General features: G+C 52.6%; 1 protein-coding gene across 2 annotated transcripts in view; it reads right to left on the bottom strand.

Moving 5' to 3' along the window:
• WNT5B (Wnt family member 5B) overlaps positions 1-21634 on the bottom strand; it is a 78041-nt gene that overhangs the window by 3248 nt on the left and 53159 nt on the right. The window contains exons 1-4 of one of the 2 annotated variants that reach the window (XM_043439881.1): positions 13629-13945; positions 10001-10150; positions 8727-8974; positions 2547-2839 (exon numbers count right to left, since the gene is read on the bottom strand). In XM_043439881.1, the coding sequence (XP_043295816.1) occupies positions 2547-2839; positions 8727-8974; positions 10001-10077 (618 nt within the window). In that variant the 5' untranslated portion in view covers positions 10078-10150; positions 13629-13945. Of the gene's footprint in view, positions 1-2546; positions 2840-8726; positions 8975-10000; positions 10151-13628; positions 13946-21634 lie in introns of those variants that run through there. The other variant, XM_043439880.1, reaches the window with a different exon arrangement.

The following is a 21634-nucleotide window of genomic DNA, read 5'->3' on the forward strand; positions in this document are numbered from 1 at the left end:
CCAGCAGAGCACCCCCCGCCCCTTCCACATGTAACAGTGTGGCTGAGCTGGGTCACTGGCAGGATGTCACAAGGATAGGGCAGTTTTCATCTAGAAAATGCTCAGAGGCCCTGCAGTAACAAGGTGGTATCAACCCACTGCTCTGGACTTCAGTATGTAAAACGGGGTCACTAGCGGCTCTCAAAGGCAAGAGAAATTTCTCGCTAAGTGTCCCCAAGGTTTACTCTGCATCAAGATGTCAGAGCTTAGATAACCTACTTGAAAAAAAAATCCAGTTGTAAAATAGCAGTCCGGGGACTTTCCCATCCCTGCCAGTACTCAGTCCTTCCCGAGGAAGGTTCTGTGTAGGTGTGAGGAAGTGGGAGGTGATTGATGGAGGAGGCCTGCTCCTTGGAGGTGGGATGAGAACACAGGAGAGACAGAAGGTCCCCACCTGGAGCAGATGGAGGCCGGGGAGAGATAAAGGGCTGTGAAGAGGTATGGAGCCTACAAGACGGGGGCCCAAAGACGGGGAGCAGACGGAGGAAGCCGGGGAGGGTGTGGGAAGCGCAGATGGAGGGAGAAGCAGAGATAAGGGCTGGAAAAAGCAAACAAACAATTAAGGGTGATGAAATGAGGAGCCAGCAGAAGTGGGGTCAAGATGCGACTGACAAGGCCGGATGAGGGCAGACGCCTGGTCCCCTCTGCCTCTGCAACAGAGTCACAGAAGGAAAACCTTCCTTCCTGTGACCTCTTGCTAGGAGGCCCAGGGGAGTTTCCTCTGCGATGTCACATGCGCCCACCCACTAAAGTGCACAGCAGAGGGCCCAGGGCCCCCCGGTCCTCGGGAACTGCAGCTGAGAAGGCGAGGAACTGGAAGCACGTCTGAAAGGCTCGACCGCCCTCCAGACACAAATACCACGGACCACAAGGGATGCAAAGATGGTGGGAGGCATCTGGGCTTCCCTGGTGCCTCAGACAGTAAAGAATCTATTTGCAATGCAGGAGACCGGGGTTCGATCCCTGGGTCAGGAAGATCCCCTAGAGAAGGGATTAGCAACCCACTCCAGTACTCTTGCCTGGAGAATCAATCCTATGGACAGAGGAGCCCGGTGGGCTATAGCCCACGGGGTCGAAAAGAATCAGATATGACTGAGCAACTAACACAACACTTGCAGGTGGTATTTACTGGGATCTTGAAAAATGGGTAGAATTGGGGCATTTAGGAGACAAAGTGAAGACTGAACATTTTTTTTGTTTGTTTCTTTTTATCAACCAGGTTAGATGCCCAAAGACTGGCAGAGAGGAAGTGGAACAGATGGAAGAAGCTTCACAAATGAAGGGTGGAGCAGAATAGCACTGGTCTCTAAGCCCAGGTTCACAGATCAGAGCCATGGCCTGGACTCCGGACTCACCACAGATGGACACCCACACCTGGCTAAACAACACTAGCCTCTGAACACGGACTCTGCAGACATGATGCTGGGCAATGACCAAGTCTAATCCTGACCCGATGTCAGATCGTGACCGTGCTAAGTGTACACACGGGTACTTCATCCTACCTACACCAGGGGCCCCAAGTCATATGAGAGGCGATTCCAGTCCCTCTGTTTGACATGTGCTCCTGTGAAACATGAATTAACTTTTTTAAAAAAATTTAATACAGAAATACTTTTTAAGAAGTATATCCATATCCTATTACTGAATCACCAATGAACCAACATTAAATTTCTGAATTTATTTCTCCTTCAGAAACTGCTGTTTCTGTTTTTTTTCACTGGCTCATCTTTGGTCTCGTGAAGTACCTTGCCTGAGCTTGACATGGACCTGGGTGTGGACAGCTCTCCCAGAGAGAGAGGTCTGTGTGCTTTCCCGAGAGGTCGGGGACCAGAAGGATCTCCCGCCACCCAGCACAGGGGCCTCACACCTCTCTCCAGGGGGACCTGGATGCACAATGGACACCTGACCACCAAAAGACAGAGCTTCCAGCTGAGCAAGCCCTCTAGCCCCTGGCAGAGCAGACCCTGCCCAGGAAAGAGGAGCAGGCCGTGTGCTTGGAGCCTGGGGGCTCCCTGAGCAGGTAACGCAGATGGGCACAGAGCTCTCCAGCAGCCATTTAGGAAGCCTAGCACCCCAGAGCACTCCGCACATACGATAAAGCCAGCTCCCCAAAACCTATGTGTTACTTTCCACTGAAATTGAGGCTCGGAAGCCCTTACATCCTATATGAGATTGATGAGCCTGGGCCTTCAAAGGCCACCTTCTGCGCTTCCACTCAGGTTAAAGCACACACACAGGTAAGAATCTCTGTGGTCAGACTCCTCTCTTCCTGGACCAGCCGGCAGCAGGCAGCACAGCCCAGGAACAGCCAATGTTGTAGGTGTGTGTGGGGCAGGTAGGGTCCTCCGTCTGGGTGTGTATGGGGGTGGGGGAGTCTACAGTTTGGGTGCATGTGGGGAGGGGGATTACATGGTCACTGCCTATGTCCTGGTGGCCAGCAAGCCACTGAGGTGAGCGGGGCGGGCAGAGTCCACCCTCCAGGTACACGTGGGGCGGGGATCGCTTACCCTCCGGCCCGCCTCGTTATTCTGCAGGTTCATGAGCACGCGGCCCTGCTCCTCCGAGCCCTTGGCGAAGTTCTTCTCCCGCTCGCGGGCGTCCACGAACTCCTTGGCGAAGCGGTAGCCGTAGTCCACGTTGTCGCCGCAGCCGCCCCACAGCCAGTCCCGGGGCAGGTCCTTGGGCCGCGCGGCCCGGCTGCAGCCGCAGGTGGACAGCTCGCCCTCACGGCAGGCGCGGCTGATGGCATTCACCACCCCGGCCGCGCTCACGGCATAGGTGAAGGCCGTCTCCCGGCTCCCTGCGGACAGGGACAGACAGACAAGGGGACAGGTGAGGCTCCCCGCTGCTGCCCGGGCCCGCACCAGGAGCAGGGCATCTCCCACTGCCGAGGCTCCAGGGTTAGAAAGCAACTGGACCAAGAACCCAAGTGTTCCTTCAGCCCCAGCCAGCACCTCATCCCATCAGAAGAAATTTACCCACCGGCACCTTCCTATATAGGCCGGCCTGAATGGACCGGAGAGTGGGATTAACACGTTTGTGGACCAGCTGGAAGGAGACTGGGTAGGGATCATGGGACCTGCAGTGTGACTCCAACCTGGCATTCATCTCTCCCTCACAGACCTGCTTCTAACCCTCCACGAGTCACACATCTGTCTGTCTGTGGCTGCATCACCTAGTTAAACTCACACACCTGTCTACGGCTGCATCACCTAGGTAAACTCACACATCTGTCTATCGCTGCATCACCAAGCTAAACTCACACACCTGTCTACAGCTGCATGCCCTAGCTCAACAGTGGCCAAGACCAGGAGTAGAAATGAGCCAGATCACAATGACGAGAATCATCCCAGTCGCTTCCCTCTGTCTCCCAAGGTCCCTGCTGCCTCCCACCCGACAGCGCTGGGGTACCATCTCCACAGACCCTCCGCACAGTCTCTCTAAACGTCCAGATCATTCCCTGTAGAGAATGCATCGCTATAGCAAGCCACTTAAAGGGCCGTATGATGTATGCTCTACTTCAATAAAAACGCTTATAAAAATAATCCTCGGCCACCAGGGACATGCAAATCAAAATCACAGGACATCACTTCACACCCGCGAGGAAGGCTGTCATCCAAAAGGCGACTAGTGACAAGTTGATGAGGACATGGAAAAACCGGAACCCTCACGTGCTGCTGGTGAGAACGTTTGATGGTGCAGCTGCTTTGGAGAACAGTCTGGCAGCTCCTCAAAAGGTTAAACATAGAATTACCACGTGACCCAGCAACTTCAACTCCTAAGAATATAACCAAGATAAACGAAAACATGTGTGCACAGAAAAACTTCTACGTGAATGTTCATCACAGCATTATTGATACTATCTAAAAAGGTGGAAACAACCCATAATGACCATCAACGACACAGATGAATGGGTAAACGGAAGGTGGTATTGTACATGCAGTAAAATAGCATTCAGCCATAAAAAGTAACGAGGTACTGGGGACAGGCTATAGCATGGATGAACCTTGAGGTATTAACGGGAAGTGAGCCCTTCACATTTTGTATCCTGCATTGGACAGACACAAAAGGCCACATGTTATATGGCCCCATTTATATGAATGGGGCTTCCCTCATAGCTCAGTCAGTAAAGAATCTGCCTGCAGTGCAGGAGACCCGGGTTGGATTCCTGGGTCGGGAAGATCCTCTGGAGAAGGAAAAGGCAACCCACTCCAGTATTCTTGCCTGGAGAATCCCATGGACAGAAGAGCCGGGCAGGCTACAGTCCAAGGGGTTGCAAGAGTCGGACACAACTTAGCGACTTAACTACAACTACTATTTATATGAAATGTCCACATATAAAAATTCATACAGACAGAAAGATTAGTGTTGTCTGGGGTTTGGGGAGGAGGGAGAAGACATGGAGCACGCCTAGGAACAGGAGTGCGGTGTCTCCATAGGGCTGTGACAACATCCTGGCTGGCTGCACAGCCTGCTGAATACACACTGAACTGTACGCTTTAAAATGCTGCATTGTATGGAATGTGCATTATATTCAGTAAAGTCATTATGAGAAATAACAAATCATACTCGTATGGACTCAGATATGGAGACAGGGAAGATGTTCTTAGCAAGGATCTGAGATTCAGTTAGGAAACTGGGCAGAATCTTCTTTTTTGGAAAATTAAATAAAATTTTCAACTTTTTAAAAATTTTTTTAGAAAATTAAAAAATTTAAACATTAAAACAATCAACATTTCTGGAAATTTAAAAAAATTTTTCTTTTTTGGCTGCTCTGCATTTCATGCAGGATCTTAGTTCCCCAACCAGGGATCAAACCTGTGCCCCCTGCAGTGGAAGCATGAAGCCCTAACCACTGGATCACCAAGGAAGTCCCTTTTTTAAAAAAAATGTTTTTTAATTGGGCAGACTCTTCTGCTCCCCATGTCCCCCTCTTCTGAGCCTCCAGGGTCAAAGGTGGCCATCCCACAACCTTGTCTTAGCAGGTGGTGAGGCAGGCAGTCTGAAGTCACTGCTAGATCCAGTGCGATCTCCCACCTGACCTTACTTCTGGATGGTCGGGCAGGACACAGCGAAGTTTGCCACCAGAACACACAGGGCAAATCAGTTTTGCTTCTTTAAGCAGGGGCCGACTTCTGGTCAGATATGGAGTAGAACAGCACCAGGAAAGCCAGGTGATACAGGAAGCCACACGGGGACCAGCCTTTGGGACTGACATTGGAGCCCCTTGAACTGCGGCCAGAGTCAGGATCTATGGGACTGGGGAGTCAGACTGTGAGAGCTCCCAGGATGGTAAGATGGCCAAGAGGTCTTTGGGAGGGGTCCTGGATCCCACTTTGAGGGAGTCATGTCTGAGAAATCTTCTTAAAACGGGCCTTGACACCCTACCTGGCATCCCGGGACAGATACCATCTGAAGCTGGACCAGACCTACACTCGGTCCGTCAGGAGCATTGCTTTTACAGCCTGCCTTGGAGAATCGGGGCCTTCCCTGGTTGAGATGGTAAAGAATCTGCCTGCAATGCAGGAGACCCGGGTTCCATCCCTGGGTCAGGAAAATCCCCTGGAAAATGGAACAGCAACCCACTCTAGTATTCTTGCCTGGAGAATCCCCTGGACAGAGGAGCCTGGCAGGCTATAGTCCATGGGGTCACAAAGAGTTCGGACAAGACTGAGCATCTAACACTAACACTTGAAGAATTGGGTTGGGTTCCCAAGGCCACCCAGTCTGTCTTTGTTAAATGACACTGATCACCAGAATGTTCTTTCCCAGAACAAGCTGAAAGATGCCTTCCTACCACTTCCCTCTGCTGGAGCTAATCCCTCCTCCATCTGACAGCCCTTCAGTATTTGAAAACAATGAATATGCCTTTTATGTTTTCTCTTTTCTAAGTTACATATGTCTGATTTCCTTTTTTTTTTTTTTAGCAAACACACTTTGCAGAGCTGAGTCACCCTTCTCAGAACTGCCTTTAAAAACAATGTTTTCTGCAGCTGGGCGTTTACTGCAGACACCAGGGCCCTGAGGGTCCCAGCCCAACATGTAGCTGGTGAATCACCCACCAGTGATTCCACTTGGCATCTCCCCCGGTCACTCTGCCTCCTTTGTTTTGGAGCATCACTGGCCCTGGAGTGCAGGCAACTCCACCCTAATGGGGCAGCACACCAGTCTCAAGTGAGCCTCGGAACAGACCTCGTGCTGCCTCTCAGCAAGCAGGTAACTGGGGACCTCGGAGTGGATGAGCAGTGTGGGGACAGCTCTATGTGTGTGCTTAGCTGCTCAGGTGTGTCTGACTTTTTTCGACCCCTGTGGACCGTAGCCCACCACGCTCCTCTGTCCACGGGATTCTCCTGGTTCTCCTGCACTGCAGGCAGATTCTTTACCATCTGAGACACCAAGGAAGCCCATGTGTGAAACAATTCAGAGGATAAAGGCTGATAAACCAGCAGCCATGGAGCTCCTGAGAGACGGTGCATCTCCGCTCAACAGGGAGACAGCAGGACAATATCACGCCCTCTGTCCCACAGCTGCCCGGCCACCCAGTAGGTGCCTCCAGGTGAGGGGCCAGGCGCCCTCCAGGGCGCTCTGCTGCCCTCTGGTGGTGGATGCTTGCAGTGGCTCTAAGGGGAGGTTCCACCACGCCAGACTCACGGAGAGGACCCGTCAGAACCCAGCCTCGGCCCACCTTCCCAGGCAGCATAAGCCTGCAGGGAAGGTGCAGAAGGGGACGGTGACAACAAGGACAACAGAAGGGTTCTGTCTGTGACAGAACAGGGCACAGAGACTGGTGTCTGCTTTCACTGGCGAAAGCGTGTGTGCTAAGTCGCTCAGTTGTGTCTCTGCTCTTTGCGACCTCATGGACTGTAGCCCGCCAGGCTCCTCTGTCAGTGGGTTTCTCCAGGCAAGAATACTGGAGTGGGTAGCCATTTCTTTCTCCAGGTATCTTCCCGACCCAGGGGTCAAACTCATGTCCTTTACCTCTCGGGCACTGGCAGGTGGGTTCTTTATCACTAGTACCACCTGGGAAGCCCTCTCCACGCAAACTGCACACTCCACGGAGACTGTGATCCCGACGCCCCTTCTCCCCTAAAGCAAAGCCTCACTTTTTTGGTCTTCACATGACAAAACTACATGAACTGAACAGAATCTGGTCATTGTCAGGCATTCACTTCATCCCAAAGAGATACTAGTTCCCTGGCAGTGACTACGGGGTGCCTCTCTCTATACCTTTGGCGAGGAAATGAATTGATGGGTGGGCATAATTCTTGAGGTATGAGCTTACCATGTTCCCCTCTCTGCCGGCTGAGAATTAAAGCCTCCTTTCTATTTCCTCCAAATTCTGTCTCCATATTTTTTATACAGCTTTGGTGGGCAGAGAAAGCCAAGATTTTTGCCTGCAACATACCTGGGCCATTCTAGTTTCCTCACCTGAGATGCAGTGGGCAGGGAGAATGGCTGACCCAGATACCCACCAGGAAGAAATGACTATTTGAGAAGAACTGATAAAGAGTCCCCTGGACTGCAAGGAGATCAAACCACTCAATCCTAACGGAACTCAGTCCTGAATATTCAATGGAAGGACTGATGCTGAAGCTGATGGCATCACTGACTCAATGGACATGAGTTTGAGCAAACTCTGGGAGATAGTGAAGGACAGAGAAGCCTGGTGTGCTACAATTGATGGGGTCGCAAAGAGTCACACAAAGGAGTGACTGAACAAGGATAAACTATGAATGAAGCCCGCCTGACCCCCAGGTGCATTCTTTTGGGAAAGTTGCCCAGTAGGAGGGTTACAGGAACTCAGGAGCATTCCATTCACAGACCTCAAGCTGATATTCAAAGGAGAGAAGCAACGTTCCAAGTGTGCTTCCCAACCTCACTTTCTCCACGTGGGCCAGATGCAGGGGCTCCACAACAGAGGCACAGAGAAGCCTGAGCTGCCCTGCTCACTGCCTGCCAGAAACACAGCCTAGGGGGACTCCAGAATGTCACTTTTAGAGGGAAGCTGTTCTGGGAGAATGTGAGCCGGGACCTGAAGCTCTAACACCTTTCTTTTATGGCCCTGGGGATAAGACCCAGTAGAATAGGGCCGGATTTCTCAATTTCTTGCCAGGGAGGGGAGGACTGCATTTCAAAAGGACCTAAAACAATTAGACCCCAGATCACACCTCCATCTAAGCAATAGGGCAGCCAAAGAATCTTGGGCCAGGAGCTGGAGAGGGAGATCTGGGAATCCAGGTGGGGGGGGCGGGGCAGAGGGCTTCGGGGAGGGGTAGGTGGGTGCTCATCTTCCTCCTTCAGTCTGCCCATCCCCCACTTTCACACACATTCTCTTTCAAATGAAAAGGCCAGGACTAGATCTGGGTTGGGTTAATGACAGCCATCACCAAACTGACCCAAAGTCTCTCTCTCTGAGTCCAAAAGGAAGAGAGACACTCCGTAGACACTCAGGGCTGCAATTCTGTGTTCTCTGCCCACAGCTCCAGAGGAGGCCCTGGAGCTGAAACTGGGGCACTGGTGGTGGGTGGGCTTCTCAACGTGCTCGAACTCAATGCGGACCCTGACCCCTAGATCAAGGCCTTGCCCGCCGGCTGCCTGCTGGAGCTGGGCGGGAAACTGGGGGCCAGCCGACCACCCGCCACTGGAGACCCCCTCCTTGCCCACAGGTCCCGGCCCGCCCCGCTCACCAATCTGCAGGACTCTCCCGAAGACAGAGGCGTCATCCACGGTGCTGCAGTTCCACCGGCGCTGCCGGAACTGATGCTGGCATTCCCTGATGCCCGTCCTGGCACCCTCCCCGATGTAGGCCATGTGCTCCTGGTAGAGTTGGCACAGCTTCCTCTGGCCAGCGGACAGCCCCGGGAGCTGGCTGCACACGGGCTGGGCTCCGATGATGAACATCTCAGGTCTCTGCACTGGGCTCATCGCCAAGGACCTGCAGCCAGAGGGAGGGCCGGGGTGAGCGCGCCAGCCGGGGCAGCAGCAGGCCCGGAGCTCCACCCCCTCCCAGAGGATGGACCCTGAGCCAAGGGCTTGGGAAGGAAAGTCAGTGCAAACAGAGTCCTTGCTTTCAAAGGGAAACCGAGGCACAGATGCAGGTGACACGCAAGACACGGAATGCCTGAGACCGCCTTGAGCATCTGGATCCAAGTGACCAGAGGGGGAAGGGTGCTCAGCGACGGGAGCAGCCTTTAGGAGAGTGGGGCAAGTATGCAGGGCGGGCACAGGTTTCTGTGCAGGAGTGTTGAGGCCACTGTGGCCCAAGTGTGCGATGTGTGTGGAAAGCAACCGAGGCCTTCAAAGAGAATTCCCCTTAGGCCTTAAAGTCGAATCTGATTTACATACAGGGCCAGACACTCAAAGTTCTCACTTCCCGCTCACCCCCACAGCCCCTGAGCCCACCCTCTAGGGCTCTCCCCTGGCTCATAGAATAAAATGCTGAGCTATGGATCTGCCAGCTGAGCAAGAAGAGAGCAGAGCCCAGACCAAACAGCGGCGGGGTGGGGGTGGGGGGCGGGGGGGTGCCTGCCGTTTCCCTGTGCGCCTAGCAATGACAGTCATCTTAAAAACACAAAAGGAAGCCACATGTGGTCCCGTCAATCCCTCAAGCGGTTTTTCAGACTTAAAAACCGGGAATCCTAGTCTCCTTTTCCTCACCAGCCGAAGGAAAAAAAAAAATCAATATTCTTATTGATCCTTTAACAACAAAAGAGCTATTTCTAACAAGCCATGGAGATGGGGGCGGAGGGGGTGGGGACAGGGAGAAAGGACTGTAGCCAGGACCAGAGAAGCCAGATGAACTATTCCTTCATCCTCTGGGAGCCGTCATGTTAACTCTGGGGCTGGAGAGAGCGAGGAAGAGCTGTCTGGTGTTCTGGGGTTCTATAAAGGAATGGCCCCTTCTCCCCACCTCCATCGCCCAGAGGAACCAGGCTGGGAAGGGCTCCGGCCCCGCACTCACCACCAGGAGCTGGCTGTGGCTCGGAGCGGGGCCCAGCAGATGAACAGCAAGGCGAGCAGGGCCGGCAGGCTGGGCATGGTCCGCCTGCGCCCCGCCCCCCCCAGGGCCGAGGATGACCCCGGGGACCGACGGCTTCCGAGACGGGGCTCCCTGGAGGGAACAGATGGAAGGGGGAATCAGTGTGGGATGGACCAGGAGACCCCGCTCCCCCGAAAGGTCTGCCTCCCCCCAGCCTCGCTCCCACCCTGGCCTTCTCACCCGAGGGTCACCCCCAGCCGGGGGGAGCCCTGCTCAGGACCGCTCCCTAAGGCAACAGGGAGCCAAGAGACCAGGAAAGAGAAAAACAAGACATTTCCACATCAGGCCGGAGATGCTCGAGATGCTGCATGAGCACCTGCCCTTCTCCAGAGATGGGGCCATCCCCTCTGCACCCCTACTCAGGGATGCAAATGTTGTATGGAGCTAAAAACACCTGGCGAGTCCATTCCCTACGGGCTCACGGAAGCCTTCCCTTTCAGTCTGCACCTTCTCCCTCAAACCCGTCTTCCACATCCTAGCCCACGTCTACCAGGACAGACAGGAGAAGGCAAGGACTTTTCAGTTTCTCAAGCCCACTCCTCTGGGAGATGTAAAAGCCTCCCCGGGCTGTGCGGAGGTACCCTCCCCTCCAGTGGCTGTGCTTCCTCTATGCCCTCCAGGGGCCTCAGCAGCCCCCCAGCAGGGATGCTGGACGAACTCTCTGGAAATGCACCCCTCCCCCCGCTCCCCCCTAAGCGCCCATCCAGGGCACGACCCACACCTCAAGGCCCCTCAGCACCCCAAGCTTCACGAAACATTGGCTCCCACACTCTGAGCCCCCACTTCACACACACATCTCACCGCTCAGCGCAGAGCTTCCTGGCTCTCTGGGAGGGGGCGGCAGGGCTTCTGGGTCATCAGCCCAGGAGGTATTTCTGCTCTGGGGCCACCGGGAGAGGAAGGTGGCCGAGCAGGGCCCGGGGGTGCTGGGCCACAGCTGTCCCCACCCCCTCCAGGCTTTTCTTCGGGAGGTCCCAGCTGGGGCGGGGACACCAACAGGCAGGTGGCCAGCGGTGTGGGGTGGGGGGCAGATCAAAGCCAGGACTCGCCCCAGCCCCTTTGTCATGCAGAGCCGGCTCGGAAATGATCCGGCCTGGCCGGCCACTAACAGCTCCCCCACACCCAGCTTTCCTAACAGACCTCGCGCCCTCCCCGACCCTCCCCCCGCCCCCATAAATCCTCCCGTCCCCCAGGGCAGGAGGTCTGTGAATGCCCGCCTGGGACCAGAGATGGAGCAGAGATAGGGCCGGCACCAGAAGCTAATGGCTTTATGGAGGGGAGGGCACCAGGGCCGGAGCAGGACGGGAGGGAAGTTTCAAAGAGTTTCCTTGTCCAAACACCCTGGACCCCACCACGAGCCCTTCTGGGGGACTGGAGGGCCGGGCGCCTCTCCCTGGGGTCCTCTCCCTCCACGCCCACCCCGCAGCAGGCCTGTCCCCACACCTGAGAGCCGACTTCTCTCTCCCAGCGGGTGACACTCTCTCTCAAGCCTGTCCCCCCCACCACCATCAGGCCCCTGTGAAACCCCTAGGGGTCTGCAGGCCCCAGGTTCAGGCCACACTGGGGCCCTGTCTCTGCGGACAGGAGGCAGGGCCGCCCTGACCGCCGGCAACAGGCGCTAAGGCCAAACTTCCCTGGAGCTGCTAATCTTGGCTCATAAAAATCACCCAGGGCAGGAATCACCGAGCAGATGTTTGGCGACCCTGTGCTCTCCAGCAAACTCTCGGCTCATTAAAATATATACATATGTATGTTTTATTTTACGTACGGTAATGTATATGCTTCCGGTGCTCTGTGACAACCTGGAGGGGTGGGATGGGATGGGAGATGAGAGGGAGGTTTGAGAGAGAGGGGGGATATATGTATACCTGTGGCTGATTCACGATGATGTATAACAGAAAGAAGCAATTATCCTTCAATAAAAAGTTTAATGTATATAGATATAGATATTAAAAATTGGGGGAAAAAAGACCCTACCACGTGTGCTAGCATCTTTCTGTACCTTCCAGATAGGCGGCACCTGAAATTGAACACTTCCCCCCCCACCAAAAACACACACAGCATCTCTCAGGACACATTCTTTCCTCAGGACAGAGGTGACACCAACCCCAGAGGTCACAGCTGGCTCATCTCCCCTGCCTTCCCAGGGTAGCGAGGCAGGAAAGGCGGGCGCTGATGACTGGCCTCCTGAGTCTTGCCCTGCCCGGCTGGAACAGAAGGAGGCTCTGAGGCCCAAGGCTTGGCCAGGGGTGCAGACAGAGCACAGTTAAGTAGGAGGGGTCCAGGGCAGGATGCCAACCCCCCACCCCACCCCGCCCAGAGAGCCAGGTCAGATAGCTGCTCTGCCCTCCTGACTCAGGGTTTCATTCACTCAACACAGTCATCCACCAGATGTGCCCTGGGGGCCTGCTATGTACCTGTTACACCCTAAGTGCCAGAGACACAGCCAGAACAGGCAAGGACATGCTACGTCAGGTCCAGTGAACCTCGAGGAAGGACTGAATGCGGACAAAGACCCAGAATGAGGGTGTCAGCTCATCCTGAGTAGGGCCCTCGGGGGAAGCCTCCCCCAGACCCCCAAGTAGACAGATGGAGTGCAGCCCTGGGCCCCTCTGGGCACATCTAGGGTCCTTACTGAGACCTCTTTACTGTCGCAGCCAAAACGGCGCATAATTGAATTGGGACTTTGCCAGCCACCAGTTTTCATTCCCTAAGAGGCCGCGTCTACCCCGTGCAGTCAGGAGATGCAGAGAGGGACTCCGGTGGGTGGAGCTGACCCAACAGCCCTGCCCTGGAAGGGGCGACTCGGTGCTGTCCACACACAGAGCATGACGCCTGGGGACCCCAACCCACAGGACAAGCACCTGCCACGGTCACTGCTGCTCACGGAACCCCCACTGGGCCGCCCCCAGAGCCTGAGGGCTGGAGCAGCTTAGGTGCCCCCTAGGAAGTGTTGTCACCTCCCATACCTGCCCCGGGCCCCAGACGGGCACCGCCCCCCCCCACCCATGCCTGGAAACCTACCCAGAAAGAAAGCCTTTCTGAAGGTCGACACTGGTCACTGTGTGAGCCAGCGAGGAGTCGTGTCATTCAAAGGCACATGGCGGTTTTGTCAGCGGTCCTGGCCCGGCTGGCGGATAGCCTCAGCATTTGGGAGGGGAGCGCCTCCCCCTGTGACCTCCCAGCTGCTGTCCAAATGCTGCCCTTGGTCCCCAGATTTCTGCGGCTGGGGGAGGGGAGGGTGGGGGAGCGGAGGGGGGTGGTCCCAGCGCCTCAGGCCAGTGCCTTCCGTCCCCCAGCCACTCCATCCATATCCGCCACCATGGAGAAGGCTCTTCATGGACCTCAGGACTCCTGACAACCCCTCCTGGAGTGCAGTCTCCTTTACCTCCGTTGTGCTTTCCGGAAGTGCTCTCGGCTCTGTAAGCCCCAGAGCCCAGGCACCAGCTCTCCTGCAGCATCATCATGCCCTCCCTGCCAGCCCACGACCCCCCTTCATTTGAAAACTCTCGAAAGTTCCCAGCCATGGAGCCCCCCGAAACTTTCCCACCTGGCCTCACTCTGCCTCTGCTCTTCGCCTGAAGTTCCCACCGCAGGGTCTCCTTCCCAGTCCCCCTCCTGCTCTCGGACAAGCCCTGCTCCCCTCAGGAAGGATCTTGTTCCAAGCCTCTTCCTCTCCAGCAATCGAGCCTCAAACCACTCTCAAGTCCACAGTCAAGGTTCACTTCCTCCATAAAGCTGCCTTTGATTAATCTAACGCCAGGCTTTTTCCACTGACCTTGGCGCCTGGAGGGCGGTGTCCATCCTGCCCTGCACAGTCCACGGGCACTGCCTGGGGACATGTGTGTTCCTACCTCTCCGGCAGGTGCCACGTTTCCTGAAGGTACAAGCGTGCCCCACCCCGCCTTATCCCCTGGGTCCCCCATCCTGCCCGCTGAACGTGTACCTGACAATAAACAGCTCCTGACTGATGACCGGTGACAACACCTAATACTAGTGAGCATTTATTAAGTACTGTCTACATGCACTGAGCCAGATATTTTGCATCCATTTTTCTCATTTAACCATCACTAAAATTCTATGGTTTAGGCCATTTTTATTCTCACTTTGAGCAGGGAACTGAGGCATGGAGAGCCCAGGTAACTTGGTCTCACAGCTATTGAACGGGAGACCCTGGCTTAGCAACGAGGCCTTTCCCCTCTCCCCCAAACACAGGTGCCACCCCCTGGAGCAAACATTTTCTCTGCTCTGCCTCCTGGGTGTTCACCACTGTCCTACCAAGGCTGTCCCAGGACAACATCCTGACTTAGGAAGTGGCCCCAAAGCAAATGTTGATTAAAAACCTGCTGATCGTGGGCTTTCTTAGTGGTACAGTGGATAGGTATCTGCCTGCCAGAGCAGGGGACATGGGTTTGATCCCTAGTCTGGGAAGATTCCACAGGTCTTGAAGCAACTCAGCTTTAAGAAGTCACAACTTCTGAGGCTGCACACCTAGAGCCGGTGCTCTACAAGAGAAGCCATCACAGAGAAAAGCCCGAGCATTGCAACAAAGAGTAGGCCTCGCTTGCCACAACCACAGAAAGCCCACAAGCAACAATGAAGACCTAGGGTGACCAAAAAAAAAATAAAAAATGCTGATTGCAAAGTAACTGGTATAAACACACACACACACATACACACACGAGTCTGTGGTAGGAGGAAAAAAAAGCCAGACTTGTCCTCAACTATAATGATACGCAGATTAAGAATAGGTCAGGATATTTAAAGCTGGAGAAATTAAAATAGAATAAAAAGAAATTTTCTTTCATTTTTTCACTGAAGTATAGTTGATGTACAAGAAATAGAATGATAGTTTTAAGGAGCTAGTGTTTATGTTGCAATGGGGGAGCCCAACTAAGCTGAGAGATGAGGGCCTGGGGAGACTGACTGTAGTGTGTTGTAAGGGTTGAGGGGAGATGCAGGCAGAGGGGAGGAGCAGCATGGTTTTAACAAGCAATGCAAGGTTTGGGAGAAGGTGGAATGAAGTTTCAGATTGTTTATAACAGTGGTGCTGAGCAAGGGACTGTGCCCCCAGCTGGAGTCGCTACTCTGATAGTGAAATCGTATTGCTTTTCAATGAATACAACTGTCAAGGAGTTCTTTTTATTTTTTAAAATTAATTAATTATTTTTTTGGCCATGCAGCTTGGTATGTGGGATCTGAGTTCCCTGGCCAGAGATCAAACCTGTGCCCCCTGCAGTGGAAGCTCGGAGTCTTAACCGTTGGACCAGCAGGTAAGTCCCTAAAGTCTGCTTCTTGATGCTTCAGAGGTACAGGAGTCCCCAGGTCCCGGGGCCTCAGGAAGTGTGAAGTGCCCTCTCTACCTGCTGGAATGAGCAGTGAGTAAGTCCCCAGACCCCAATCCATCCCTGTGCGGCCACCAGAAGGGCTGATCCCTACCGGGTCCTCCTCATCTCACTTGGGAAAGCAGAGTTTTCTCCCCATGAAAAAGTGAACGTGTTAGTTGCTCAGTCATGTCTGACTCTTTGTGACCCCACCAACTGCAGCCTCTGTCCATGGAATTCTCCAGGTAAGAATACTGGAGTGGGTTGTCATTTCCTTATCCAGAGGATCTTCCCGACCCAGGGATCAAATTCAGGTCTCCTGCACTGCAGGCAGATTCTTTACCATCTGAGCCATCCAGGTGCCAAGCAAAAGTTCCTCAGAAGATAAGAAAGAGGAACTTTTCCTCCTCCTGAATCCTGATAAATTCATTTACAAAAATGCTCTAGAGAAGAAGGTAGAACCATACAGCCAGAGGTGAGTGTGGTTCTGGAAACAGGGCAGCCACACCTGTGGACTTTGTTACCAGGGGAGCTGAGAGGAGAGAGGAAAATAGCCTGAGGGCTCCCAGCTTCCCCATTGTCTGCATTCACTGGGTCTGCTGCTCTGGGGGAAAGCACTTACCTGGACACGTGCCACCCACGTCTGTGCATTGCTTGGTTGGAATACAGTGAACTAGGCAAAAGAATGAAGGTATGGATCTCCACTGCTGGCAGGCGGATGCCCTCTCTCCATAACGGGCTGATTAGAATTTAAATGTTTGTTGTGTGCTACCAAGTAAATGTGTTCCTGTTTTTGCAAACCTAATCATATTTTAAAAGGACCTGGGGAAATCTTACTATTTAAAAAAGCAGGACTTGGGACTTCCCTGGCAGTCCAGCGGTTGGTCCACTGCAGGGGGCAAGGGCTCCATCCCTGGTTGGGGAACTAAGATCCCACAGGCCACTCCATGTGGCCAAAAATTTAAAAAAAAAAAAAAAAAAAAAAGGCGGGAATCACCAACCATCAGACAATCAAGTCTCTTTGACTAATATAAGGTTCTGAAATATGAATGCTTCATGGGTGGGGGAGGGGACACAGGCTGATTTTCCAAACTCCCCACCATTCTCTACCGCCTCTCTCCTGGCTGCTTCATGAATTCATTTTGCTTGCCAGTTTCCTAAAAGCTTTTAAGCATGTGACTCTGTTATTTATTTTTTTGTGACTCTGTTATTTAAAGGAATCTTAATATGTGTTGTGGTGGTGGTTTAGTTGCTAAGTCATGTCTGATTTTTGCAACCCCATAGACAGTAGCCTGCCAGGCTCCTCCATCCATGGGATTTCCCAGGCAAAAATACTAAAGTGGGTTGCCATGTCCTTTTCCAGGGGCTCTTCCTGACTCAGGGATCAAACCCACTGCTTCGTAGGCTGAGTGAGTATCACTGAACCACCTGGAAGCCTACTATGTGTATTAAATATTATATTTTTATATATTACTTATAATAGTCATTTTACCATGTGAATAGTCATTCTGAACTATTTATAATTCTGGATTTGCACACATGGGGTTTTCTGAAAGCGTTTACATATACTGGTTCTTTTTCCTAAACAACTCTGTTATTTCTTCCCAGAAACAGAGAGTTTGGATAAGTTATTGCCTCATCTTACTCTGATCTTCTTGCTCACTTAAAATCTTACTGAAGTTGCCAACCTCCTGCTTCAAAAATGAGTGGTTTCCATTTGGAAAAATAAGATAGGCATTTCCTTCATGTTTATAAACACATGAGATGCCTACTGCAGTTAAAAGAACCATGTGAGCAGCAGCCTGGACCCACAGAGTTGGAATAGGGATGTGGGACACTGGGCGTCCACCAGCCAGGCACTGGGGATGCGGCTGAGGAAGAACCAGCCAGAGAGACCTCCAGGGCAGAGCGGAGAGGATGGGGCGGCTGACTGTCCTAAGACTGACCGCCCACACCGACATGCACCCTGGCTGCCACGAACTCTAGATGATGCCTGTTGTCGTCTCCAGCTGGTCTGCTGGTCTGGACCGACCCTTGGGCTGTGCTGCAGAAAAGGCAGGTCCTCAGAACGAAGAAGGGCCAAGCATCCTTCTAATGACACCAGAAGCAGGAAGAGTTCATCCCGGGCAAGAGCCCCTACTTCTCAGCTTCCCTCGCCAGCTCGACACCCACATTTCCTTCCCCCAAACCAGAGTCACACAGGCCCCTTCAGGTTAGGTCTGGGGGTCTCACAGGTTCTGGCTTTGGGGATTAAATGACTCGTGTGGCTGCTTCTGGGAAAAGCAAGATTCCCATCCCCCACTCCAGGCAGGTTGAGGGGGCTCTTGGTTCACCACCGAGATTCTTCTGTCTCTTTCGTGGCTCTGCCAGGCCCCTTCACAGGCTCCCAGCCCTCCTAAGGCTCCCAGTGAAGGCTGCAAGGACAGAGGCCCAGCTGGGTGGCCGGGTGGCCAGGGTTGCCTCATTGGGGTCCACAGAGAATGCAGGGGACACACAGACGCCTGCAGGCTCCTCAAATTCTGCAGCCCCTGCTAAGCATCCAGTGTCCAGCCTGTGACAGATACTGACTGTGGGCCCACCGAGCACCACGGAGGGGCAGACAACAGATGAGTGAGGGGTCACTCCTCCTAAGAAGACAGCCTCGCTGCCCTGCCCGATATGGTAGGCCACCAGCTACTCATGACTGCTGAGAGCTAAAATGACTCGGCATTTCCCTGGGATTCCAGTGGTTAGGGCTTGACCCTTCCACTGCAGGGGACCCGGCTCAATCACTGGTCAGGGTTAGTTTTAAGATGAGGACCCTTGTAGCAGGACCAGGGGAGAAGTGGCCAACCGCAGCAGGCCCAAGGATCCGGCCCAAGACTGTCACCAGCGGCGGGGACAGAGCTATAGGACTCCTGGCTGTGGTTCAGCTCTGCGCCTCCCAGAGAATAGCCGACTTGCATTATGTGTGGAATCCCATGGAAGCACCGCCTGGGGCGGGGAGGAGGTGTCCATATTTATTCTCTTTCTGTGACAGCCACATCCAGTGAAGAAAAGGGCTACAGGGTCCACCCAGGATCTGGAAAGCCAGCTGGGCTATTGGAGCTTGTCTCCACTTCTCCATGAATAAACATTCGGCAGAGGAACCCTGAGCAAACAATGTCGCTAATGATGTACGAAGCAGATGGGTCCCCAAACCCCACTGGCCAGGGCGACACCAGCTCCGCCCGGCTAACTCTAGCGCAGAAATGTGTTTTTGCCGAGGAAGGCCAGCGACTCTGTAACTGGACAGGCGCTGAAGTCACACGGGGCGGAAGTGTTGAATCAGGGGGCATCTTTTGACTCCACAACTTTCCAAAGCTGACCATGCTCTGTGGCCACAGCCCATGTCTAGGTGATGCAGCAGTTCAGGTCGCAGAAAAGAAAACAACTCTCTCCTGCCATCTGGGTTCCATCAGCAAAATAAAACAGCACTGTGGGTTTCAAGAGCTGTCGGAAATTCTAGAAAACTGATGTAAGAGCCTGAGGCCTGCCACAGCAGCACTACTAACATCCTGGAAGATGCAAAAGAGAGGTGTGTCTTCTCTGCATTCCTTCCACACTAGCCTCTGCACCAAGGTGATGCGCGTTCGTGATAAGGTCCCTCCCTAATTTATATGTCAGTTGTATTTCAATAAAACAAATAGATTTAGAAAACTAACAGAGAGGGAAATTTTAACAAAGACCCTCTGCAAAAAATGCCCAGAAGCCAGTGTCTCCAAGTTCAAATCAAGGACACATTTGCAGGAGCAAGAACGAGGCAGAAGCGGTTTTTTTTTTTTTTTTTAATTAATTATATATTTTTCGCTGTGCTGGGTCTTCATTGCTGTGAGTAGGCTTTCTCTAGGTGTGGTGTGCGGGGGCTACTCTAGTTGCGATGCACAGGCCTCTCACTGCAGTGGCTTCTCTTGTTTCAGAGCACGGGCTCTGAGTGCTCGGGCTTCAGTAGTTGCGGCACGGGGGCTGAGCTGTCCCATGGCACCTGAGATCTTCCTGGACCAGGGATCAAACCCATGTTCCCTGCGTTAGCAGGCAGAATCTTTACTACTGAGCCACCAGGGAATCCCTGGCAAGAGCGTTCTTGATCTTCTGCGAAGGGCCTCACCCTTGCAGATGCCACTGTCTGGGGGGCAGGAACAGACAAGACAGGTGGGTCTGGACCTCTCATGTGTATGACAACAGTCAGCTTCCGTTAGGCTCCCTGGTCTGCTGGGCGGCACAGGGCCGACTGTAACCCCTTAACCTGCAGAAAGGCCTGAGCTTTTCACCCACAGGAACGAGAAAAAGCATCCTGATGACAATTTCCAGCTTCAAATGGTCAGACTCCTAGAAAAATCTCAGCACTAAAAGGTGTTTGCGTCGAGAGAAACCACACACCCAACTTGAAAAGCCAGTATCAACAACTAAAGAGTCAGTGGAAAACCTCCCAGCAGAGCCCAGAAGTATAATGGGACCTATTGGGCTCCACGAGGAAAGCAGGGAACAGGGTACAGAAATGGTGAAACGGTTGTATTTGTCCAACATTCAGAAAATATCCTGAAAGAGAGAGGCAGATCCAGAAAAGTCTGCGTTCTCACCCAGTCCTGGGATGCTCCCCATGACACAGTCTCTGCTCTAGGCTGTAAAAGACAGCTTCCTTCTCCCTCTCTACTCCCCACCCAAGACACATATTAATAAAAAAAAAAAAATCAGATAAAAGAATATTTGTTGTTGTTGTTCAGTGGCTCAGTCATGTCTGACTCTTTGCAGTCTGCAAGTCCATGGACTGCAGCACGCCAGGCTTCCCTGTCCTTCACCATCTCCCAGAGCTTGTTCAAACTCATGTCCATCGAGTGGGTGATGCCATCCAACCATCTCATCTTTTGTCAGCCCCTCCTCAGCATCAGGGTCTTTTCTAATGAGTCAGCTCTTCACATCAGGTGGCCAAAGTAGTGGAGCTTCAGCATCAGTTCTTCTAGCGAATATTAAGGGTTGATAAAAGAATATTTATTGGGTGCCAACTGCATACACTGTACCAGGGGCTGCAGGAAGTCAATGAGAAAGACAAACTTCTTGTCCTGGTTCAGCGAGTGCAGCCAGGCTGGAAATGTCCAGGGAGGGTGTGGCAGTCACAGGGGGTGGTACAAGGGTTAGGGACACATTCCCAGCCCTTTTCAATTCCAGGCAGCTGCTGCCAGCGAATCTCTAGCTGTTTGGTTCGCTGAGCAAACAGAACTTGTGATGATTTGTAAGCACAGAAGTAAACCTCCTGTGACCTGTTAAGCCCCCTTTGACTTAAACAAACAAGCAACTTAAAAAAAAAAACAAACTGGAAACAAATATACACAGAATAAAATGAACAAATAAATATACAGCTCGATGAATTTTGACATTTGTGTACACCCACGAAACCACCACCAAATCCAGGTGCGTCTAACCATGAAGCAAACCAAACTGGGAAAAATGGGGGAAAGAATCTCTGATACGCCTCTCTGAAGTTATTATATTGCTGTTGTCAAGTTTATTTTGATGTTTAGAGATAGTTTACTCTTTTGGGGGGTGAGGTGGAGGTGCGGGAGGTCCACTCAAGCAGGATCTAGAAACACTCTAACAGGCACTAGGCGACCCTCCCCCAGGATGGAATAGTCTGCTTGTTTAATTTTTCAGGATCCCTAACGACTAAGAGATGTTCACGAAAACACTCCGGCTCCAACCTACTGCCATCATGTGTTTGCACCCCTCCTGTTTACAAAGGGGTGAGAAGCAACTCAACTTTCATGTGGGACTGGGTGCTTTCTCATGCAGAACACCACAGATGTAATCCCTTTAGCTTTTTTTTTTTTCCAGCCATTGCTTTTCATGGTAGAACAGAAAACAGCAGACAAAGTTTTCAGGTCTTCAAGTCTCCCTTTTCTAGCTTTGTCTTAGAATTTAAATGAATGGAATTTAAAATATTAAAAAAAAAAAAGTGGGGACTTCCCTGGCAGTCCAGTGGTTAACACTCAACACTCTCAGTGCCAGGGACGCAGGATCGAGCCCCAGTCAGGGAACTAAGTTTTCACAAGCCCAAGCTCTACACCATGGCCAAACAAGGAAATAAAACAACCCCTCACCTGCCGTTTGGAACACAATCCATGCATCAGAATGGAACAACCAGCTCTCTCCAAGGACAATTTAAGATGATCAAATTTTAAGATCTTTTTCTATTTATTTTTTTGATGTGGACCACTTT

This window comes from Cervus canadensis, chromosome 21, assembly GCF_019320065.1.
Source record: "Cervus canadensis isolate Bull #8, Minnesota chromosome 21, ASM1932006v1, whole genome shotgun sequence".
NCBI lineage: Eukaryota > Metazoa > Chordata > Mammalia > Artiodactyla > Cervidae > Cervus > Cervus canadensis.